Source organism: Amia ocellicauda, chromosome 1 (genome assembly GCF_036373705.1).
Source record: "Amia ocellicauda isolate fAmiCal2 chromosome 1, fAmiCal2.hap1, whole genome shotgun sequence".
Lineage (NCBI taxonomy): Eukaryota > Metazoa > Chordata > Actinopteri > Amiiformes > Amiidae > Amia > Amia ocellicauda.
In genome coordinates this window covers 3,558,810-3,585,401 of record NC_089850.1, presented here as the reverse complement: position 1 = coordinate 3,585,401, position 26,592 = coordinate 3,558,810, and the positions used below count along the sequence as shown (strand labels likewise).

The 26,592-nt window shown below is 37.3% G+C and overlaps 1 protein-coding gene across 2 annotated transcripts; it reads right to left on the bottom strand.

Annotated features, from left to right (window-relative positions):
* Positions 1 to 204: 204 nt before the first annotated feature.
* Positions 205 to 26,592, bottom strand: vash2 (vasohibin 2). 2 transcript variants are annotated; one of them, XM_066705021.1, is made up of 7 exons: positions 25,952 to 26,590; positions 17,810 to 17,898; positions 16,800 to 16,856; positions 16,030 to 16,104; positions 10,651 to 11,032; positions 7,409 to 7,527; positions 205 to 1,346 (listed from the first exon to the last, which is right to left on the bottom strand). In XM_066705021.1, the coding sequence occupies exons 1-7, from the start codon at positions 26,267 to 26,269 to the stop codon at positions 1,274 to 1,276; spliced, it is 1,113 nt and encodes a 370-aa protein (XP_066561118.1). In that variant the 5' UTR covers positions 26,270 to 26,590; the 3' UTR covers positions 205 to 1,273. The 2 variants fall into 2 exon arrangements, with proteins under 2 accessions (XP_066561118.1, XP_066561039.1); XM_066704942.1 differs by lacking the exon at positions 205 to 1,346 and having other exon boundaries at positions 7,414 to 11,032; positions 25,952 to 26,592.

Genomic DNA, 26,592 nt, shown 5'->3' with positions numbered 1-26,592 from the left:
TAAGAGAGTGCTCCTAATCTCAGCTCGTTACCTGTATAAAAGACAACTGGGAGCCAGAAATCTTGCTGATTGATAGGGGATCAAGTACTTATTTCCCTCATTAACATACAAATCAATTTATAACTTTTTTGAAATGCGTTTTTCTGGATTTTTTTGTTGTTATTCTGTCTCTCACTGTTAAAATACACCTACCATTAAAATTATATACTGATCATTTCTTTGTCAGTGGGCAAACGTAAAAAATCAGTAGGGGATCAAATACTTTTTTCCCCTCACTGTACATGAATTAGAGTGGTGCTTAAACATGACACGGCAAAGTGGCAAAACAACATCACACTCCTTCTAACATTCAGCCTAACCTTCTCCAACTCAGAATCTGTCCCCAGAATAATTACATGTATTTTGTTTAAAACCAATTTAGGTGTAAGGTTTGAATTTCTGCAAGTCTGTGATGTTATATTCTTATTTTCTTTTTTGCATTAGCATTTTAATAGACCTGAATGTAAAGTGGCACAATATACTTCACAAATATGTTCCGTCTTTTGAACATCTAAGATTGCAGTTTCAAATGCAGAACATGTAAATAGAGTGCCATGGAAGACAGGACTGCCAGCTCCATCACACTGACAGGCAATTGTTTGCATCTCATTTCAAGATGACACGCTGTTTCTCTCTTTGATGCCTTCTTCATTCGTATACTTGCATTGCACGATATGATACTTGATCCGTTTTCCTCCCAAGACTACTACAAGTTCCAGGTTTCAGATTGAGCCAAACTACTAGCCTATATACACAAACACTATGTATAGCAGTATATGCTTTTTGAATCTCTTTGTGAAATAAAATAAAAATATCCTCCACTGTAAAGGAAAGTCAATCGAGTACAGTTTGCCTGCACAACACAGTCCTGTTGTCCATATTCTGAGGGTTTTGCAAGATCCTCTTGATGTCTGTGCCTAGATGAAGAAGGTTGGTAGACAGATATCCCCAGGCTTAAAGTTAAAAATCAGCCAAAAGATGTTCCTTTGTTCTGATGTGCTTTTTACGCTTTCATTTCATTGATATTTTTGTCATTGTGTGCTGATTATTATCTGACCTCTGGTACAGAGCCTTTGAACTTCCAAAAAGAAAAGTAAAAATTAAGAAAACATATATATGCACAGTGTCCATTAAATACATAAAAGAAGCTGATTGCAAAGTAAAGTGCAAAAAAGGAGCACAACAGGAAGAAAAATAAAATATAAGTGATAGGCAGTTTCATCCTATGGATTCTTCATATCCGGATTTGGTAGCCTGCATCATTCAAAGTGCTGAGCTCAGCAGGTTTCCGATCCACCACAGCAGGCCTGTAAAGGGATAAATACATGTTTTACTAGAGATGGGATCCATCACATGCTAGTTATATACAACACGCATTAAAAACAGCCCTTAAATGAGGGTTCCAAAGTGATTGGCATGGTTCTATGGTTCCATTTCCTTGATATACGAATATTAAGGATGACTGAGTACAACAGTATGGAAGTCACAGAGCCTAATTCTAGCTGCGTTCAGTGTCAATGCACAGAATTCCCAATGACTGCACAAATAGCAGCTATAGGCTAAAAGTATTGTGCAGGACAGTACTAGATGTGTGATCCCTGCTTTGCAATGTGATGGTGAATGGTGTCACTGATTGGGTACCATTAAGATTGGTAAATGGAAATAAAGAATAACTCTGAAACCTGCGATTTCTTCACTTTGTAGTCCCTCTAGTAAAACCCAGTATGCTTCAAAAGACAAGAAAGTGCTAATAGTATTCATACTTCAGTCTGGTTTAAAACACTTATTTTTATTATTTTTACAAGTATGAAAGAAAGCCTTTTTAAATAAATAATAATATATGTTTTATTAACTTACTGTCGGGGTTCAGAGTCTTGAACAAATGCATGGCACAGAACCTTATTGGGCTTTCACAAGCTTTGTTTCACACACAGCTTAAAAAGCCTGAACGCTGCCTGCAGTTCTATTATGGAAAAATCTGATCTTTTCCTTTCCTACTGTATATTTCAAATCAGACCCAAGATACCGCAATATTCTCGCATTTCAGATCAGTCGGCATCCCCCCTGCTCTCCACTGACTTTGAACTGGGGGCTTGCTCAGCAAAAACAACTAATCGCAAGCCTGGAGAGCATTTTGCAGTTTGCTTGCAGTCAATTATGCGGCCTTTTTCAAACCTTAAGCACTTATGAAATCGGCTTTACTCTGCCGAGCCAGATAAAATCAATGAAATCTATTCTCCCTTAATAACTGCACAGCTGAAGACAGGGCTTTTAACAAGAGCAGTTGTACAGTAGTCAAGGGTGACCAAAGGAATAATGCATAATGCATTTTGTTTCCTCTATCAAGATTTTCTCTATTTTTTTTTCAGAATTATACCACATAAAAAATAAACTGCACACATTTTCACCTACACCAAACAACAGGGTTGATCTTTTTCTTTTCTTTTTATAATTGCATACAAAAGAATCCTGGTAATAAGGTAGTTTCTCTGAAGTCCAACAACCAGTGATCACACTTCCCTGAGAAGTAACCTCAGGTCTTTCTTGCAATTATAATGAATGCTTTACGACCCCCGCCCCAACACCACCACCACACGATTTATAATACTCAAAATTATAAGCAGCAAGCAAAGGTCTACCTCCTATTTCAGATACACTGGTAAACCAGAACCTGAAAATATCTCATCATTCATTATACATATCTGAAAACCTTTAAAATGAAAAAATAAATATTTCAGTCGTCAATCTCCTCTGATGTTAAAACACGTATAAACAAATATTGCAATGCTGATGATGTACTTGCAGCTTCTACAGTTGCAAGACCTCTTCTATTCACAAGCATAAAAACCCCCAAAAATCCAAGATGACTTCAAGGACTAGACAGCCCTGTAGCAACTGACTGCAGTCATCTGACAGAAGATACGGAGTGGTCAATCACAGACACTAAGTCCTTTGAAAAGGATATGAAAGTCAAGATGTGTTACTGAAATAAGACCATGAAAACACTTTTATAATGGCTACAATTTCCATTGAGAAAATGTTTAAATGGGAAACCCAGGTTTTTCGCTTTTCTCTTCACTGCATGAAAGGCTAATTACAGCAGTGTCCTCTCACTGACTGGAATTTACTTATTGCTAGTAAACGGGTTATTCAAGAGTCTCATACACGAGGCACACAACTGACCAGCTGCCACACCAACAGTTGGCTGTAATTTGGACTGCACAACCAACTGTACTCAATAGATTATATTAGCCTTTCTAAGAGTTAAAGGTGAAATTGCGTTCAAGCCAGCAAAAGATCTCAAAAATAATACGATGAAGAAATACCCTGGCTGCGTTGCCATCAGATTGATGCATTATCAACTGCCAAATGCTGCAGTCACCTTTGCATTTAAAATACTGCCAGACTAAAATAAAAAGGCTGTCAGATCAAAACCGACTGACACAAAGCTTGGCTGCAACTGATGTTGGCTAGTGAATTCTCCCAGAGTGCTGCAGCCAAAGAATGACTTGACGGAGGATATTTTAAAATAATAACGGATGCTGTGCAAAAGGCTGACTAAAATACAAAATATAAATCGCCAACGCTTGAAAATAAAACCTTTCTAGGTGTAAAAACAAGTTTAATATATTCACTTATTTATGTTATTATTTATTTTCAATGTAATTAAATCTATTAGGATGTGACTATACTCTTCGATATTGGAATTTTGAAACCGTGCCTGTATTGAAGAGGGGAACAAAACGAAAGGAGAGAGCAGAGCTGGCGAAGGAGTGGGAAGAAATTGATAATGACACGTGGGGTGGGATGGTGCAGCTGGGAGCGGCCGTAGTTGACAAGACTGTGGGTGGGTGACAGAAACAGAGGACAAACAATGGTAAGGGAGCCGTCACAAGCTGGCAACAGAAAATAAACAATTTGATTGTTCAAAAATGTAACACAATAAGCATGAGATAAACCTAGAACGTAAGGTCTCCACTGCCTTTTAAGTTTCTCAGAATAGGTCTGAATGTCTATCTTCTTAACTCTTACATATGACTTCATAGCTAACATTACATACTAGCATTATATTTAAAAAACATGTAAAAATACAACATTTCTAAACTTACTCCCGGTGAGAAAGCATCCTGACTGTGCTCAGTTGTTCAGTTTACTGTTCAATCTTCCTCATAAGCATCTAACAGAAAGCAACAGTACTTACATACTTTCATCTCAAGGGATGTGCTTTATAATTATTTAATCTTCTTAGTCAAGGCATGAAGAAAAAAGCAACTACATTTCATGCCTTCATATACTGAAATCTCTTCTCAGCAATTTTCCATAACTATTTAATGGGTTAATAGCATCCATCATACCCGACTAAAAAGCCAAATTGCTTTTCTGGCTTTACAAGCAATGCTAAACTGCTGACAAACTGTCTTCATTATACGTCTTTAATTGAGGTCTAAAATGATTCTCTGGGAGACCATAAATCCATGGTTATATGCTTACAGGAATGCTTTGGGATTTATAAAACATTCATAGATAGAATTTAACACACACATCGTTATTATTAGAATTAATAAAAGTGCAAACAAAGAAAGTATAGTTTATTAATTCCTAAGCCAGGAAACAACCCTACAATGACACTTGTAAACCCAAGTAAACCATCTAAACCAAGGCAGGAGACTGTTCATTTTGGGATCGTAGGAAAACTGTTTAAAAAATAATAATTCAAAATAACAATTTGTAAGCTTGTGTTTGTCCCTTCTTTTAACATGCGTTCCTTAGCTGCAGTTCATTAGGAAAATGAACCACTTGTTTACATACATTTTCTAAAGCACTATGGCAATCTGGCAATAATAAATACTGCTTACTGCTGAACCAATTGAAAACTCTTGACAGCCTTAAGTTTTAAGAAGTTTAAGATTTAAAGAATAGAAGAAAGAAAATCCAACACCTTTCCTGCCGATGAGGGGAACACAGTCGGCAACTTGTTTTCACACCACAGCTGTGATTAAGAGACTGAAATTATCTCTCTAATTAACATCTGAGAAGTCGACAACTGGAACACTCACTTTGTGTGTCAAAGAATAGCCTATAAATAATTACAAGCAGGTGGGGAAGGATGGAGACAGACAGGCACAGACCTCAGACTCTTTCCTGTAATCAGTGCAGCAAACTACCATTTCTATGGTATTATTGCATTGCTGGGGTAGATAGCCACTAATTATGCCGTCACCTTCACAAACACAGATATGTAGATGCAGGGTGTATTATTGCAAGGCACTGTCAGCGAATTGGACCACCTTACCATTTCCCTTCTAGACAAGCCTCAGCAACTGGCAATTATGTGTGCACTGCAAAACTGGAAGCCACAATGGATAAGCGAACAACATCAAGACAATTGCAATAATCGGCTCTTTGGAAACAGGACTATGCTTTGAGCACCTTCTTTACCAGGTGAGCCCCAAAGCTGCAGATTGGGGGGTGGGGGTGTAAAGTACACAGTTTAGGCAATGACACTGTGATATGAACTGTGATATGTAACACAGGATCTGTGAATGTAGCACTTTAGACACAGAATAAATATTAATATTATGTACTTGATTTCTCTTGCCCTGTTGCAGCTGGCAGACTGAAGCCAGATCATATTAAAATACGATTAAAAACCTATATACTTTGTATTGTAATAACTCATGCATTTTATCATGAAAGCATTTTTCACTATAACAATCAAATAATCATTGCAATTGTAATAGATTTTGCAGCTTACTTTTCATTGAACTTAGGTGATGGCATAGCCTTGTAAACCTGCAACTCATTAATACTTTTGGAGTGTGTAGCTCTTTTTGTTCTGCTATTTAAATACAAACAGCTGGGTTTTGTATCCATTGGGAACTAATGGGGTGAGTTCTGAATTGAACATTCAAATCCCTGGATGACTGCAGCAGAAAAAATGATAATTAAAAAAAATAAAAAAATAAAAAAACTCCCAGCACAATGAATACAAATGGCGCTCTAGTTCCATTCCAACTACTCTGCATTTCTGAATACAGCATATCATCTGGATCAGCAAAACACAAACCCAGAGACAACTGCAAAATTTAAAAATGCTTCATGTGTTTTTCCCATCAGATCAGACTTAAGTCCAAACCTTTTTTAAGAAAAAAAACAGGCATTCATAACAGGGTTAGCAGAAAAGAGGATGAAATTAAAAGCTTAATACCGGATCGGTCCCTTTCAAATTGAAATGTGAGTGGCAGAAACATTTCTAAATGGGGGGGGTGGGGCAAATCAAATCAAAACATTTCAGATTGTGATGGACAGCTATTATTAATTTAGTTTCTGTTTCAGGGTCCCCGAGCTGATGATTGGCCCTGTCACACATTTGTCATGCCTTTGAAAACGACACGTTATGTTAGATTATAATAATTCCTAAGCATGTTCCTCACTCAATTACTGCTGCTACAGCTCCAGGGAAATGTGTGCATCGTGAGGGACCTACCCTGACCTTCACTGACAAAGCAGAAATGTCTCATGTTGACAAATGTCTAATTTTGAAATACTGACTAAATAATTGAATGTTCTCCTTTAGAAAGAACAGAGCTCATAAATTATATTTTTTCTTTTTCTGAGATGGCAATTTAACTCTTAAACTAATGATAGCATATCATTATTAGCACCTATTATTACAGCTTACTACAAACTAATGGTCCACCATCATAAGGTAAAGGCTTGTAAGTCATGGACCATTTGAAAGGGAGCGGGGCAATAACATATAAATTCTTATCTTTGTGCACAAATGTTTGATTGAAGCCAGAGAGGGAAATAATAATGTAATCATAGACACTGCCATCCATTTATCAAAGGCTGTCTTTAAAAGTTTAAGTGTGGATAATATTTTGTTCTGCAAGCAAAACTGATTTGCAGATTAGAAAACAAAAACTGATTATTCCAAACATAGCCTCATGATTTTGTTTTGCAAGCTATCAGCATTCAGTTTATTTCAGTTTATGATGGTTGAATCCATTCAGAATACTTATGGCATTGAAGTCTGAGGGGAGCAATCTATTGTATATAAATGTACTTATTTGGTGCTTCAGTTTAAAAAGTGTACATTAGCTTGATAGTTTTAAGGATCTCTCCACAGCAAAATAAGAATAAATAAATTTATTCTCAAAGGAGTTAACTGCAGGAAAATACAACCATATTTAAAAAAGTTATTTTTTTATTTTATTTTTTTCCCCATTAACATTGGTTTCTCCTGTTCTCAGAGAACTAATGAAGCTAATATATACTTTAATACAAAACACTTATTTCATCCAGTAAGTATCCATGAAGACTGATAAATAAATACATTATAATTAGAAGCTGCAGAGTTACTTACGATTTTTCTCGTCTGTGAAGGTGGCGTCTTTGAGGGCTTATTTGCCTCCGGCATGGAGACAGCGACTTGCCTCTCGATCGTTCTTTGATGGGAGACTGAGCTGTCGAGGATTTCAGGATCTGTCAAGGAAAAGAGAATGCACTTTATTTTAAGCAAGAAACGAACACTAGGAAACACTATCCCAGTTCTGTTTTCCCACAGATCAACAGCAGCAGCCCAGGCTTTGTTTCCATGGATACCCCTTCAGGTTGAACTTCAGACAACGTCAGATTTTATATTATCCCCCGATTGGTTTATCATTGCATAAGTAATTATCAATTTCATCAAATGTTTCCAAACATTCCTGATTTTATTCACACAAAGTTATTCTAATATTCCTATACCATACATTGTCTCTGGTGCATTGAAGGAGCAGGTCTGTGTCAAATTGGATCATGATGGGATATAAGATTTAATTATTTAGAACAGTTAATAGACAGCTCGGGTTTCCCCAATTCATATTGCCGATTGATTTAATGGACTTTGTTATTCCCGAACAATCTAAAAAATCTGCAGAATGGTTGCTAAATAACCTACTAGTGAGGCAGTCTCACAAAACCTTTTCTCACAAAAAGCCTGTCAAGTAAAATGCATTATAAATTGAACATTAGATAATGCAATTGGCACCCTTTCTAATGACACCAATATCAAGTCTGGTGAAAAACTACAATCTTTTTTTAAGCACAAACTTATTTTCGAAGGAGAGCTACCTGAATACAGAAGGTTAAATAGTATGGCATCTTATTCCTATAAAAGGCGGACATCTTTGTAATGCTCAGCAATTGAACTTGAGATGAAGCTAAGGACAATTCCAATAGAAAACCTTTAGATTGAAAAAAAAAAAAATGAAACCATTAACTTTTCATGAATTGCATTAAAATCACCATACTGAGCAGTGGAGTTAACAGTAACTTGTTGTAGGTTTCTTTAGTTTGATCAAATTTGAACATACACCGATCAGCCATAACATTATGACCACCTGCCTAATATTGTGTAGGTCCCCCTTTTGCCGCCAAAACAGCCCTGACCCGAAGAGGCATGGACTCCACTAGACCTCTAAAGGTGTGCTGTGGTATCTGGGACCAAGATGTTAGCAGCAGATCCTTTAAGTCCTGTAAATTGCGAGGTGGGGCCTCCATGGATCAGACTTGTTTGTGCAGCACATCCCACAGATGCTCGATTGGATTGAGATCTGGGGAATTTGGAGGCCAAGTCAACACCTTGAACTCATGATTCATCAGACCAGGCCACCTTCTTCCATTGCTCCGTGGTCCAGTTCTGATGCTCACGTGCCCATTGTAGGCGCTTTCGGCAGTGGACAGGAATCAGTATGGGTATGCTGACTGGTCTGTGGCTACACAGCCCCATACGCAACAAACTGCAATGCACTGTGTGTTCTGACACCTTTCTATCAGAACCAGCATTAACTTTTTCAGCAATTTGAGCTACAGTAGCTCGTCTGTTGGATCAGACAACGCGGGCCAGCCTTCGCTCCCCACGTACATCAATGAGCCTTGGCCGTCCATGACCCTGTCGCCGGTTCACTGCTTTTCCTTCTTTGGACCACTTTTGATAGGTATTGACCACTGCAGACCGGGAACACCCCACAAGAGCTGCAGTTTTGGAGATGCTCTGACCCAGTCGTCTAGCCATCACAATTTGGCCCTTGTCAAGGTCGCTCAGATCCTTATGCTTGCCCATTTTTCCTGCTTTTAACACATCAACTTTGAGAACAAAATGTTAACTTGTTCAATATATCCCACCCACTGACAGGTGTCATGATAATGAGATTAAGAGTGTTTTTCATTTCACCTGTCAGTGGTCATAATGTTATGGCTGATCGGTGTATTTTAGAGCTTCAGAAGCCTGTCCACAATTTCCTATTCAATGAGCAGATGTCAACTGTGCAAAAGTTTGTCAAGACTCATTCTGAACTCAGAATGCACACAAGCCTTTTGAAAATTAAAAAAAACAAACAAAACAAAAAAAAATATATATATATATTTAAAAAAATGACATTGTTCAGTGTATTAAAGAAAATAATTATCAAAGAGAATGTTTTCATGACAGACCTTTCTTAATCTTTAGAATTACATTCTTGAACATGTAGAAGTACTAGGGATAGGGAATTATTAAATATGCAACTCTGAACAGAACCCATCAATTCAACACATGGTTTAATTAAATCACACTGTTTCTTTATGTTCTGGTCTGTGTTACCTGAAAAATATACTTTCAGAAATTGGCAATCTGTCATTGATTTTATTTCTTCAGGTTTTGTCATGCGTCAAATTCTCCCATTTTCTTTCCTGAAAAATGTTTTTTTTAATCCTATTATCAAGGTCTGCTGTGCACAGCTGAGAAAGGTCAGCTATTGATGCCAAGAAGGGCTTGCTAGCAAACAGCAGCTGTAGGGATATGACCTACATTTCATGCCATTTTTAATCTTATTACAGGCAAATATCAGGCCACAGCTGGAGAAGAACAAGGCAGTAAAATGTAGCCTTCCTTTAAAATCCCTTAACTTTTATCACTGCCAAATTAAATGTGTTTAAATAGGATTGTCACTTGAAATTACTAATAGGCTACATAATGCTTTCAGACAGGAATTCAAGGAATTCTGCACAGAACTGTAATGGTTATTTAATACGATCCATTGCAAGGAGATTCCTGTAAGATGACAGCTGCTAAAAGTGTAACAGCTCAACAAATCTCGTGGGTTCATGCACACAATGAAAACCTTCATAAAAGTCACTCCACCAAGAGGAAGCAGAGTATATCAATAGGAAAAGGGGTAATAGGTAATTTTATTATTCTTGAGTATAAGCAGGAATTATAAGCATGTCACATTACAAAAAATATATGTATATCAAATGCTGCACACTTTAAAACATTTGAAAACTATTACAAAACTATGAACTAGGTTTACATTAGGATAATAGTCCTGCAGGTAATGTAGATCACTTCACACCCCCAAATAATTGCAACCTGCATAACTGGTTCAGTTTAGCAAATAAATGGTTCAATGAAGCCATTGAACTTGAGGTGGAACACAAAAGGGAGACCTTAGAACAGGGTTCCCCAACATTGTACAAGTGTATGTATGCAGGCCACAAGGTTGTAATTTCTATTGAATATCCAACGGTCTCTTTCTTTCTTTGTTTCTTTATTTTCGACAGCAGTGAAATCTTCATCTGACCCACCTTCATCCTCATGTCCCTGGCGTGCTTCTCCAAGTCCTTGCGCATGTCCTCTCTGCCCACCTTGCTGGAGTTGAGAACCAGGTGCTTCCACTCAATGGGCTGGAAGACGTGGGGGTCATGAGGCACGTAGAGGCCGATCTTCACCTTCTTGACAGTGTGCAGGTAGCGGCGGTAGGAGTCCTCGAACTCAAACACCAGCTCGCTCAGTGTGCGGAAGGCCAGCGGCTTGTCCATGAGATCGGCCCGCCGGCTCATTCCCACAGTGCCATAGCGGCCGTTGCAGTAGACACCCAGCACCACATGGTGGAAATAGTTCCCTGAAAACTGAGTCTTAAAGCTGATGGGAAAGCGCTCCACAGATGTCAGCCCATTGGTCAGGTAGCTGAGAATTCGTGGGGTTATGGCATTAACAATTACAGGCACTTTCTGTGCTTTAGGTAGAAAGACAAAGTGACAGATCAACAGGAAGAGAAGGCTGCAGTGCTGTGGTTCTCAACCCTGGCACTGGGGAACCCCTGCATCCCTGTGCCCCAACCAAATTCTAAATTACAAAGTTGAACACTTATCTGAACCAAACTTGCCTAATTGAATGGACCGGTCTTTCTTCATAGCTGTGCAATTGTTGAATTTGTTCAGTTAATTCTTGATTTGAATAACAGCTCAACTGGAACAAAATCCAGAAGAGACAGTTGTCCAGAACCAAGGTTTAACACCACAACTGTGATGGAAAAATCGATGAAGATATTTATAATAAAGAACTTGGATTAATTAAGGGGGAATGCTTCATACTGTTATTGCGAGAGTCATTCCTTAAGATAATCATGGAAATAATGGATGAAACTGTGGCTTCAATTAAGGCTGAATATTGTTTATGTAATTAAGTCCCAAAGAACAATAATCACTTCTACTTTGCTGTAATGTTAGTCTTGGATGATCAGGATCCTTCTAGTCCACAATAGTAAATATTTCAAAGGAGAAACACAAGCCACCCTTCCGCCACAGTTACCCATTTCACTAAGTCAAACCATAAAATGTATAAGAAGCTGAGCAAAATATTTAACACTAATTTGAGAATTTCAATGCTGACTTGGCAACAATCTGACCCCTCATAACAAAATTACTTTAAATCAGTGAAATTCTACATTGGAGCCATGATTACAGTTTTCTCCTGTATGTAACCAGTTTCACTTCTGGTGCTAAAGATTTTAAATACGTTCTAACCATCAATAACTTTTCAAATGTATTATTTTAAGTATTCTCTACCAAGCAGGCAAACAGTATAGTAGAACTTTACTGGAATTCGATCAGTGAACAAGATCAAAAACGTTGTATTAAGTACAAAGGTGAAAGCAAAGGTCAACCAATCTTAATTTTTAAAATTAAGCATTTAGTTTTCTCGAAAAAATTCTTTTGAAATGGGGTAAACTGTCCTTCACCGTAAACTGGCCATTACAATTGAATGTACACAATTAACCTTCGTCTTTTAAATCATTGTTACCCAAACATCTGGCACTTGACTGTTCTCTTTTGTCCAAACCCCCCCCTCACCTCCCCAAGTGCTCAAAGGCTCAATAAATTCAACAATGAACAAAAGTTCAAACACATTTTTGAACATATTTTAAATCCAGGTTAAATCCAGGTTTTGGAATGTGATTCAGAAATGCCTCTACAAGCATCACTTTTTAAATTGGCTCCTTTTAATTTGGGGGACATTAACGTCAATCTAGTTCCTATCCCATACAAAACCTAATTTAATTGACCCTATATTTCAGGGTGTATTTCAATCAGCTTCTCTCAACCATTATGGCCTACTGTTGTAGTCTTCTCTTTATGTTAATATCATAAAACAGTAACCAGATGCACTGGAAGAAGGAGGGAGTTAGGACATGGAATCTGCCTGTGCATCTAAAAAAAAAAAAACCACCACATTAGCAGCAATAGGTCTACAGCTCTTTGGTTTCCAATAGCCATCTGTTAATTGGGCTGAAAGTCAAGCTCCACAGCAGCCCTTCCCCCACAGACGCCACAGGGATACCTCAGTGCTCTGTCTGCCACATCTCTGTATTAGACTATACAGAATAAATAAATTATACTGGAGAATGAATGTACAGTAGCAGACAAAAAATATTATACAAACTAGTCCGCAGTTGCTGTGAATGCTGCATAGCGTGGACGTCCTTTAATAGTTAACACAATTCTAAAATACAGATAAAGTTTGCCATTTAAAGAAAACAAAGTTTCCCCATATCATACCTATGTATGAAAAATCCCTAAAATCCTAATGTAGGTGGGTTAACAGATTTCACCTGCTTTATCCGCTTCATGTCTCAATGCTCTGGAAGCCCTTGTATTAAACAATTTTGGGCAGTTAAAAAAATCTCAATCCATAAAAAAATATCACAAGATCTCATCACAAAACAAATCATTATCAGCTGGCAATCAAAACTGAACATTAAGATTGTACACCATAGCAGCTCATCAGACTTGTTCACATCTTTTGGTTTACCACGAAGTGTTCATTTCACATTAAATAAAATAACAGCTTGTAGCCTTTTTAATAATGGCCAGTTCACTGTACAGCCTCTCAAGGGATTCGTAAAGGACAGCAGCACACATTCAAAAGCTCAGCTGATCTGATCACAAGGAACATTGTGGTTTTTTTGAAGAGCAGGATGCTCATACATTCAAACACGTGCACAACAAAACAATTCTGCTGGAGTTCACAGTTCTCTCTGTGCATCACTTTCTCTAAGAATTCAGCTCATGTCCATAAGAATATGGATAATAAATCCACATAACAGGACTAGCACACCTGCCTAAGAAGATACAGGATCAGGTGAAAGCAAGCATATCATTTTAGCGGTTGTAACCATGGAGATTAACACATTTTAGAATATTACAGATGGTTCCTGAGGGAAATATAAATCCTCATTTGACTTCAGTGAAATCTGCAGTATATCTAGTTCAAACACCGACACTGGGCACACTTATAATTCTAAGACTACGGGATCCTGTTTAACTGAAACACATAAATGAACTAAATAACTAAATAAATATTTATTATTAGCTTTTACAAAAGAAAATGCAAGATTTTTTTTTTTCTTATTAGACACATTACAAATTTCACTGCTGTACTAAAGCTATCCTGTAAATTAATTCCCAGTCGTTTCCCAGAGCTTATTTATGCTGACCGTCAGAAATATCACTATAACAAACAGTCCAGTCATTTGTGGCCTGCTATTCCACTAACAGACCTACTAAAGGTTATTTATTTATTTATTTAATATACTCCAAAGTATAGCTTTAACTGAGCCTTAGCCAACATTCTTATTTTACATTTGGAAAATCAGATTTGGATTTAGAGGGGTCCGTAAATTAGCTATAGCAATGACTAATCAACTTGTAGCTTAAAAAAAACCTCTAAATTACATTACAGCAAATACCAAACCAAACAGGAATTTTACCTCACAGTTCAAAAGACATGACAACACCAGCTACGCTTTCATGAATACGCACAACAGCTGTCAAAGGCAGCCCCTTTGCAACTGCTCTCAAATTAGTGGCACATTAAAGGGTAGAAGTGTATCCCATTACACATAATATGGAAATTAAGTTTGGCTACTGAATGGTGGAATAACTATCCAAAACAGTCTGCCTTTTATTTTTGCCAAGCAAGGGTTGTGTCACCTGAACATTTAGAGTTGCCACAGAACCAAGGTTGTGGGCGTGCATGGATTGTAAGCCATACAATTGTAAACATCTTTATTTCTTTAAAAAGGTCTTATTTTTACATGCATGAATGAGTACATACATACAAACATCTGACAACTGAACAATGTGATGGCATTTTTCTTGAAAAGAGACTGAGAGACACTTAATTAAAAATGAAACTTAACAAACTTAACAGTTAAGTTTAAATATACAAAGTTTCTGCTGCTTTGATTTACTTTTCGGCAGGAATATGGTAGTTCTGTTAAAATCTCCAGCTCTTAATCTGTGAAGACCTCTGAGATACAGCCTTTTGTGGAGTTGACTGCATCAGAATTAACATTCACAACCCACAAGAATTCTGACAATTCTTTTCCAGGGTCAAGTGGTGGAGTCTTGTTATACAATCAACAGACCATCTGTTGAATCTTTAACACAGAGGTTTTGCTTGAGTACACTACTGACTGCTGAAAGGATGATGTAGTTCTCTCCAAAAAACCCACATTTAATATTCCAGGATATGGTGAGCATCTGAGAATCTCTGAAATACAATACTTTATGGTGGCATTAGAGGTGGCGGAGAGATACAAAGCAACGAATGCTGGGAAGAGGTGTTTGTTAACCGATACTCAGCTTGTGTAGACACAAGCTGAATGTGAAGCCAGGGTTGCCCTACTCCTGTATTTTAGTTTAAAACTCAATTTAGTGAAGAGTAATACTTATTCCTTGGTATTTTTATCATGTTGCTCTTGAAAAATACATTAGTTTCAGCAGAAAGACTTATTCTCATTCAATGTGCTTACAGGGTACTGTTATAAGTGTTAGCCATAGCTAGAAACTGGACACAAATTAAAATTAAATCTTAGTTTTAATTACACATTAGGTTTGTTCAATTAACTTACACAACCCACAAATCCAACAACAGTTTTATCCAAAGCAATGATGGCAGAATAGGTAAAACCAGTTACAGTGGAGAAATGTTCTTCCCTTGGCTGTCTGAATCATTAGAAGAACACCAGTCTTCTCCCTTTATGGATATTATAATACCAGAATAAACAGATCTCTCTCAAGGATTTCAGCATTTCAACCATTCCTCTAAAACAAGCCTGCAAAGCACACAAAATAACACACTCTGAATGAGCCATATACAATTACATATTCCACACTATAGCAGTCAGTCTAGCACTCATTAATTTGAAATGGAATGTCAACTAAAACAATCTGTCCCTTCAAAACAAGACAGTAAACACTATTGAGGAAACCTGACAACCGGATGCCAATACAGTAACCTGCACCATTTTAGGAACTAGAACCATAATAGTCTCGCACAGAAACTGTGAGGGGACTGTTGATCTTGGCTTTCTTACTCTGTTTCCTAGCAACCAAGTAATTCTGTCAGAGGCTACACTTTTAACACACCAAATCCAAAGTGTTTTTCATTCATACTGTAAATAAGATCTAACACGTACAGTTTTTTTACAGATCCCTTATTTGTTGTTGTGGTTGCTGGAGTAATATGGTTCATATTCATTTCTATTAGCCTACCATATGAAATTCCTCCACGCCCCCCCTCCCTCATTAAAATGTGTATGAATGCAGCAAAGAATATTTTTATCTTTGATAAGTAATTATAGCACAAATTTATAGTAAGCTTGCCTACTGAAAGGATACATTCCAAGAATAACAGCTTCGAGACATTTGATAGGGAGAGATTCCCTGGTCATCTCTCTTGCCGTCTCCATTAACCTTGAGAAACAGAAGAGATCATAAACAGTAGCACTTTACAGTCCTTAAGACTCCTGTACAATTGACACATATCAGCAAGGATTATACATGCAGCAATAATTGAACCCAGGTGAATGCAGTGTTTCCGCATTCTAAACTTGAAAGCACAGGCTTAAAACATAAGTGTCAACACTGGTAGAATTAAATGGCATTGACTTTACTTACTTCTGCAAGGCCTTTATCACTGAAACTCCTTGAATTGCAGCAACACAAGAAGCTAACTGTAGAAAGTATAGATCACTGCATGTGAACATTGACACTCCTTGAGTGAAGGTCTTTGTCATTCAAACACTCATGAAACAGGACAAATATACTGCCAGTGTCACTAGTATGAGGCCTCAAGTTTCCTCAAACAGCATAAGCAATATAAAACTAATCTTTACATTTTAAGATGCACCATTCAACTTGATGTTATCATTTTACAGCATAAAAATGAAGCCACTGTAGAAGAACTGTCACTGAATTTTTGCTGTCTGTTTATCATGTTTTAATCCTTCATCTCATCTGATGTAGTGACTGCGTTGCAATTGCACTGTATGTGGTTCACTGTAATTATCTTATTGAATAACTATGGAAATTATACTAGACACAGTTGATAGATTTATAACAAAATATGTACAAAATAAATAAAAATGCATTGAAAAGGCCTCACTTACCCACTCAGAGGTCTGGTCTTTCTAATTTCAAAGAACTGTGTTCCTGTGTGATTGTATCTGTCAGCAACAAAGCTAAGGAGATTACAAAATTCATGTTCTGAACTGCATGAGATTTATGGACTGAAATTATACTAAAACACCAGTGGTCAGAAAAAGAAAACCACTAGTTTACCTCTTTATTACAAAATCTATATCGGTTTCTAATTCAAGCAAAATATTTGTCAATCAATTATTATCATTATCATGTTTATGGCAAATTGGAGAGTTGGTTTAAATCAAAGTAGCAGTTGTGTGAACAGGAAAGAACAAAGGTCACTTTGGGACATTTTCATTCTGAATAGCTGAACCAAATCACATAAAAGGGAGACAAAGCAATTTGAGAGACCCCATAGCCTTTACAGATGAAAGATGCGACAGGCAGGAGTAATGGCTCCTCTTCGAAGGCCTCTTTTCACTACAAAAGGCAATACTGTGCCATCCTGTGCTCTAATGGAGGAGACAGATTCCTGTGACAGTAACGGTATTATAATGATTGCAAACTCTTGATTGATTAATTAATTAACTCCATGAGAATGTTTCTCCATCAAACAGTCACTGACTGACAAACTCTTAGTTTAATGTTTCACAAGATGTATTAAGGAAAATCTGCCATTAAGATATTTTATTTACAGAGGAATAAAGCCCATAGGGTTGAAATATAACAAGACATTTGGTTGCTATGGCAGAAAGATATAGCCAAGTAGGGTGCACTTTATACCCCCAGTAGCTATTTGCAATCTGGCAACAAACCCAATTCTCATTTGGTCCATGCAACTGTTTATACTTTAGCACTTTACTGTCTGGATGCATTTAGTACTCTATTATGAATAATGGAATGTGAAATGTCTCAGTTTTGTTTAGATGTCCTCACTTTTGATGTTCATTACAGTTACTGATAAACAAGTTATTTATTCTGGAACAGCAAGAGCTGGTTTGTGTGGAACCAAAGTGAAACCAGTATGAAAGGATACTGCAGCAGCTTCATGTAGTTCTGGATGGCCTGCAACCAGTCTGGGACGGACATTGATGGTTTGAAGTTTGGTACCAATGGCACTGGAGGCTGCAAGAAATGCAGAAGTTCAGAACACTGAGAAGCAACAAGAACAAGAAATTGTTTTTTTGTGTGTTTGTGTTTATTTTTGTACAAAATTGGTTATTTATGTATTTATTTATTTGAGAGGACTACACAGTAAAACACAAATTGTCATCTTCATCATTATCACTTCAAAACAATTGAGAATGCATAGATAGCTTCTCCTATACTTTGTAACAATTCACCTAGAGTCACAACATATATACAAAAATCAAAGAAATAAGAACACTACAAACACGAATGAGTTATTCTAGGCTTCAAATTAAATGTCAGAACTATTGTTGTAACAGAAAGAGGAGCAAGGTAGCAGAAAGTAGTTGTAAATGTTGTAAAACAATACATTACTGAATTTCATGTCAACCCACTCCACACAATCTGAGGAAAAATAGGTAAGATTGCTGTGTCAACGCAACACAGTAAATACATGCATTTAGAACCATTGGTGAATATGACCACACTTTTCAAATTTAGCTCTTCTCCGAAAACATTTATTCCTTTCCCACAGGTGTTTCCTTTGGATCACATATCAGCCATCAATTTCTGACTGTTAACTGCTTCCTTTCTCTGGGTTGCGTGTGCTTTATAATTGGCTGTCTGTTCAAAGCAGACAGATTGTGGGGCTTCTGAGAAAACACTGTCAGGGCTGTGATTTCCCATGATGCCAACTGCAGGGAAGGATGCAAATTAAAAAAAAAAAACGATTTATATGCTGTAAATTAAAGCAGATGTCTTTAGAGCAACAATGCAATGCATATTCCTTCTTTAAGGTCTATATAAAAGGAATGTAATGGGTGGAAACAGAGAATAAATCATCCAAAACTTAAAAGATTAATTATCACTAATACTTGAAAATAATTTAGTTTGTTAGTCTACTTACTTACCTTTTCCAAACCTGCAGTGTCTCTCCTTCCACTGACTACAGTAAAAGGAATACATTCATAGAACAGTATAACCACCCCCCCTCCTTCATACTGGGCACTTTAGCTGAAACTTCAAGACTTCTGTTGGTAGTTAAACAAATATGGCATCAGATATTTTCTTCTATATAACTGTGGTGATCTGAGCACCATTTCACTCTCTGATTGGAGTTTTATAGGCAAATTTGCAGCATGGACTTATTTTATTCTCTTTATCTTCAGACTTACAGGTGTCTTTGTTAATGACATCACGTTCAAGATGTTGTTTTGTTCTGTCTGGGTTGTGTCCTCTAAGCTTTTATCTTTCTGACATCACTAACAGCTGCTGCAATAATGCCTCTCTCTAAAGCTTGATGTAAGCTGACAACAATGGTTTCTTGACCATGAATGCATTGTACTTGTACTACATCAGGATGTGTATGTTGAAAATAAAATAAAAATACACTCAAGAAAAACATTACTGAAGTAAAACAATTTGATATACAAAATAATGATTGTATATTTTGCTATATTTACCAGGCTAAACCTTTACTCTAACCCTTATATATTAAGAAGCATATGAAGTTATTTAGGTTTTAATATTTTCCTACATTTTTTTTTTTTTTATACACAACTACAATCCAGCCACTGATTTTAATAATAGTAAGACCATATATTAAAGTAGACAGATTGAGCAGATTATCAGGAATCAAGTTAAGGTTAATTTTGTACTCCCATTTCCCTTCTCAATTAACAATCAACACAAAATCTGTTCCTCTACAATTATCAAGACACCTAAAAGCGAGGCAGAAACCCAGCCGAGATGAGAAGAGCACTGCATTTTATTATGATCATGCCATTAAAACGATCCCCACTTGAACAATTAAAAAGGTTCAGTTAATACAGCTCTGGAAAAAATTAAGAGACCAAGTTCAGAAATCAATGTTACGTGGAGTGGTCTCTTAATTTTATCCAGAGCTGTATACTAAAATGAATTACACGAATGGAAGTGCTGCACAAATGTTTCAGATTTTAATTCCTCAGCATTCCTTTGAGCTATAAACGACCTAGACATATGTCCCTATAGGTTACATTTAAGACAAGTACTAAACCTGGACATGCAAGGTGATAGCTGAGCATTCAGCCTGTTGGCTCCAGTTGTTCGGCCTATGACTCTGTGAACTTGTTTAAGGGCTAAAAAATGTGTGCTACCATTCTGAACTGAGTCATACCGCCTAAAGAGGTCATTAAAATCGGAGAATTGTAAACTGAAACCCATAACATACAAGCCAAATCTTCTCGAGAATCTGGGTCTTTCAAAGCAGGTGTCTTTTATTCCAAGTTGAGGGCTAAAGCAACTGCAAACAATATACTCTGTCTTACAAATGTATGAGGAAATCTGTTACAAAGTTTGATTTTTACCAGTCAATAAAATAGTACAGTAGAGGAGTTTACAGATTTACAGGAAATGTAAAATGGTACTTTTTATGAAGAACATCAAACAAAGTTTACAAACAATATAGGGGCCATTTGGATAGCGTCCAAACAATGAAGGGACAAGCTTTTCATTGTTTTTCCATACATAAATAATTAGCATATGGAGCTTGTGTGTTTCTACTTCAATGTAAACAATTTAATAAAAAGTAACTTGTTGCTTAGCAGTCAAGCGAAGACGTACTGAAGACAATTGTTATTAGGTTATCAAAAGTACGGCTGAGAGGAGTTCATTCCATTCATATGGATGTTGCCTTATCCCAGCTGATTTTCCACTCATTAGAGAAAATAGGAAATCAATTTTGAGATCTTAAGTGGCAAACCTCTCTTGTTTTTGAAAAGTACAAAAACAGCCATCAGAAAACCAATCTATAATTAGCTGGGTGAAGGCTAATTGCATTCCCTCTGAACGATTAGCCTACTCAATCCACCAAGAGACTACTGTGTATAAAATAACTTATGTTAACAAGTAATTAATTAAATCAACCAACTAATCACATGCAGTTAATTTCAAACACAGGCAGTAAGCATGAAGTGTCCTTATGAAAGTTTACCACAGTACATTTGTACACATTTCCCATGGTAATATCATGCAGTAACTTTGAAATGGTTTTTCCATGGTTTGTATCATGGTTTAGTAAAACCATTCATTGCTTTACCCATAATTCACTTTACTATAATGTTACTGGAAAACCATGTTGTTTATAAAACACCCATGTTAAAATGACCTACTTATGTTAATAATACTTTATTGCCCATTTGAACACAGTCTTCTTAAACTCTGCAGTGTAATTAAAACAAGTTAAAGGAACAAATTCTAGTTCCACACCAAATCACACATAAACAATCCCCACTTTCATGTGTCTGTCGAGGTCATATTGACATCCCCAAAACTGTAACCTGAGATTTACCATCTTGTCACAGTATTTATTATCTTCATTATCATTTTGGATGTTTTTGTTGCCTTAAAGTATTCAATAGTTTTTTTTTCATTAATAATGTAATATTCTGTTAATTTGCATCACTACAAACTACCATTGCACAGAGCTTAGTGGTGCAAGTCCCTGTGGTTGAGGAATGCGTTCATCAATGCAGCTGCCTCTCAGCACAAAAGTGCAACAATAGCCTTCATACTAAGGAAAGTAAATTGGGTTACCTGGCAAACTACCAAAAAGTTCGAACAGTAAGCAGGAAAAATAACAAATGATCCGGGAGAGCATATTTCATAACAGGATATCAAACAAATGCAAAGTTGCAGAACAGGAAAAAGCAGATATGTGCACTACATCAGTTATACTTGTCTTTTAAATATGATATTACCTTAGATATTAGATGTCAGATTTAACAAAACATATTTTGGTCCAATGCCATTACTTTATTATTGTATTTATATCTTACATATAATGTAAACCTAACAAACTAATATTACATTTGCCTGCATATAACAAAATACTATAAAATGTAAAATAAATTAAATATAATGAGCATCAGAATGCCGTGTACTAACAGTTACAAAAAAAACAGCTGCATTACCTGACCTTGACTGTGTCTCTAGTTCATTCACTCCTGTCTGGTTCCCATAATCATGGCTATTTGTTTATGCTGATTTGTCTAATAAGATTTGTTATAGTGACAAGGGTGAGAAGTGAAACGTTACAGATGTTTTGGAAATGTTCTTGAAGTCTACTATAGGTTGACAAATTTTATGCAACTAGATCGGGTGTATAAATTCGGCTTAGACAAGGACCATCGGAAAATCCCTGCATATACCTTCCAACATTTGTTGCTGATACACAAATGCATGCAAGCTGTGTTTTGTATAATAAACAGATGTCAAACTTGTTCCAGTCCATTTCTCTTTCCTATAAAAATCTTTTACTGCTGGAAGTGCTTAAAAGGTCATTCTTGAGTATTCTTAAACCTTGCCAATCTTCTTAATAAGATCAATCAATCATTAAATCCTGTACATCATGGAGAAATAAATGTAAAAGCGTGGCACGGCTCAAAGAAGGAACTTTACTTTCTACATGTTGCAGTCTGTTTTATCAGCTCCTCCGAAATGACAAGCAATTCATCCTTTGTAGGATTTTAAAACAATACTACCAAAGGGCATCAGTCAGCTTTTTTTTTCCTCCATCTAAGAAAACAAATTGAAAAACAAATCTTCATACAAAACTGAAACAAACATATCCTGTGACCAACTCCTGAAAATGTGCACTAGTGCAAAAAAAGTAGATTGCTAAACCAAATAGTTTTTCAAGTTAGAAAAGGCCTTGAAGAAAATGTGTTCTGTTGATGTGCAGAAATATTAATTTAATTAGACTTGTTCATAAGATTGCCATGAACAACACTTTACAACGCTATATCAGACTAACAGATCAGGCTTGTAAACACCATTTACTTCATTGGAAAAAAAAAACAGATGAAAAGGTTACATTGTTGCTTCCATTTTAGTTTAATTTAGTTTAGCACCATTGTAAAATGTACGCCTCCGTTTAGGAAAATTTTGGAGTGTTTTGGAGAGGTGGAATTCACTCCCTATTTCCCTACTAAGAATAATAAGTATTTCCAAGGCTGTTACCCTATACAGATGTTTTATCATTGGGCATCGCAACTTAAATATATTGATCAAAAGACGATTCATAATGCACTTGGTTGAGTAGTGAACATGATGCCGATTTAAAGCTGAAGTACACTCACCTAAAGGATTATTTGGAACACCATACTAATACTGTGTTTGACCCCCTTTCGCCTTCAGAACTGCCTTAATTCTACGTGGCATTGATTCAACAAGGTGCTGAAAGCATTCTTTAGAAATGTTGGCCCATATTGATAGGATAGCATCTTGCAGTTGATGGAGATTTGTGGGATGCACATCCAGGGCACGAAGCTCCCGTTCCACCACATCCAAAGGTGCTCTATTGGGTTGAGATCTGGTGACTGTGGGGGCCAGTTTAGTACAGTGAACTCATTGTCATGTTCAAGAAACCAATTTGAAATGATTCGACCTTTGTGACATGGTGCATTATCCTGCTGGAAGTAGCCATCAGAGGATGGGTATATGGTGGTCATAAAGGAATGGACATGGTCAGAAACAATGCTCAGGTAGGCCGTGGCATTTAAACGATGCCCAATTGGCACTAAGGGGCCTAAAGTGTGCCAAGAAAACATCCCCCACACCATTACACCACCATCACCAGCCTCCACAGTGGTAACAAGGCATGATGGATCCATGTTCTCATTCTGTTTACGCCAAATTCTGACTCTACCATCTGAATGTCTCAACAGAAATCGAGACTCATCAGACCAGGCAACATTTTTCCAGTCTTCAACTGTCCAATTTTGGTGAGCTTGTGCAAATTGTAGCCTCTTTTTCCTATTTGTAGTGGAGATGAGTGGTACCCGGTGGGGTCTTCTGCTGTTGTAGCCCATCCGCCTCAAGGTTGTACGTGTTGTGGCTTCACAAATGCTTTGCTGCATACCTCGGTTGTAACGAGTGGTTATTTCAGTCAAAGTTGCTCTTCTATCAGCTTGAATCAGTCGGCCCATTCTCCTCTGACCTCTAGCATCAACAAGGCATTTTCGCCCACAGGACTGCCGCATACTGGATGCTTTTCCCTTTTCACACCATTCTTTGTAAACCCTAGAAATGGTTGTGTGTGAAAATCCCAGTAACTGAGCAGATTGTGAAATACTCAGACCGGCCCGTCTGGCACCAACAACCATGCCACGCTCAAAATTGCTTAAATCACCTTTCTTTCCCATTCAGACATTCAGTTTGGAGTTCAGGAGATTGTCTTGACCAGGACCACACCCCTAAATGCATTGAAGCAACTGCCATGTGATTGGTTGGTTAGATATTTGCATTAATGAGAAATTGAACAGGTGTTCCTAATAATCCTTTAGGTGAGTGTACATTGATGAATAACAATGGAAATAAACCGAAATATATTTTGTATCTATGTATATATTTATTGACTTCTTTCGTATTTTATTTATTTTGTATTCATGTTTTTTTTTACATGTTTTATTTATTTGGTTATTTATTTATGCATTTCCTTTTTAATTTTGGCACAATCTTTTCATCCTTGTATTTCCTCACTCTGGGAGGGCGGGAGAAGACGTGGATCGATAATCTACTAACTTTGCCTGCTGCTGGATCGAAGAGCCGTCAATTCGCCCAGCGACGACCCGCCCCGTCATCCTACACAGGAGCCTCTGCAACCCAGACTGCACTGACATATTGCGGGGCTCTACAGGGCGAGTGTTTTACTCGCCTTTGCCAGTAAAAATAATGTTGTGCGAGTGTGTAATACAATTTGGAGCGCACAGTGCGAATACAATATTTGAACTCTATAAGTTAATAATATGTACGTGACTATGATAATAACGATATTTTACACTAATCGTTATTACGGTAGCAAATGTGGGAAATGTAGTTCGGTTGTGGATTATCGCAATTAACGGAGAAGGCAACAACTACAAGTCCCGTGAATTACATTATGACCCAGTGTTGCAGCGGCTAATTTGGCACGATATCCGATCAGTTGCTAGCTGGCGGAGGGAGCAGCTACATCCATGAAAAGTGTAGGAGCAGTTCACATTGAATTAACACTGAAGACAGATTGCTGCAACATGTGCTATCAGTGATTTCATGGTTTGGACCAGTAGCCTCCATCTTTAGAGTGACTTAGAGTCTTTAAGGGCAGGAGTGGGTCTGCACGCTATTAAATACATCTTTTTAATTGTACATTTATAGCCTAACTAATGTAGAAATAGTGAGCATTATGTCAAAACTCATCCTGAACACTGATCTGTGACAGACTGAGGGGTGTCTTCAACTGGCATGTATGACACAGAGATTAACAAACTGCAGTGAAGATCGAAAGTGTGTCAGCCCAGTGTCTACAGGAGGGACAGCAGACTGCACTAGATTTACACAAATAACTCCACTGCTCGTAAATACCCACTGAAACATGCTCTGTGACAATACAATACACACAACTAAGACACACAAACCATGCACCTGAAATTTCACTCATCCAGTATGTTTGCTTTGTTTGTTTGTTTGTTCTTTCCCATTAGATATCCATTACTGGTACAACACCACAATACACAATGGAAGTCTATTCCAAGAGGTTCACTAGTGCTTTACAGGATTTCAATTATGACTTGTTTGCTTGCAGACATCCTTACCCAGGGTGACATACAGTACAGTACAGTCACAGAATATATAAGTCAAGAAATACAATTCAGCAAGAGCAAGGAAACAGAAGCAGCAATTCTAATCCCTGATAAAGTATACTTAAAATCAATGTTTTCCCTTTTAATGACTCTTAATTGCAACTGTTGGGTGAGACAGCTGTGATCATGGGAGTGTGTGTAGCTACTGCAATAACAAGTACACCCTTCATCATCTTGACAGAGGTCCTTTCATTCAGTCTCTTTAAACACACTGGACAACTAGAAATCGATTTAGATCTTCCTTGCAAAATAAATCTTGAGATAATGCATTGGTTTTAATACCAATGGAATTGCCATTTTTCCATATAGATGTGATGGCAATTACAGGACACCCTAGCCATTCGTTTTGCTTCCAGTGGGCAGTAAGAGACTAAGCTTGCACTTACTTTAGGGAGATATGCAGCATTGCGTATTCTGTCCACCATCTCTTTCCCATCGGGGTGAATCTTGGTCACATGAGTCCACATCCTCTCCCAGATGGGACACTCTATTGGGAACCCGGTCCTGTTCACGTAAAACAGCACACCTCCATCTTTCTCCTCTTCCTCACCGGAGGACCTGCCGGCGTTGTTGGCGGTGCTGCCGGAGGAAGCGGACTCGGCACCAGAGCTGGAGCTGCAGTAGTTGTTGGTGCTCTTGGACCGGCTGTGTCTACTGAGTTTAACCGCTGCTTTGCAGGTGCCATTTGAGCTGGACCCAGTCATTGTCCACTCCAGTGAAAAGGTTTATTGCCCAAGCACAGCTCCCCTGGATATCTCTCTCTCGTAATCTCTTCAATTTATGTGTAAAATAATACTATTTTCCATTGCGAAGCCTAATTTGTGTCTCTCAGAAGCACAGACACATTTGCAAATTGACAGATGCCTAGGCGTCTGCATGAACATTAACGGTAGCCAAAATTAAAAACATTAAAGTAAAAAATACTGTGTATCGTAAAAGTGGCGTGCATTACTTGGCTTTTTAGATGCACTGAACTGACCTACAATGTTATATATATATATATATATATATATATATATATATATAT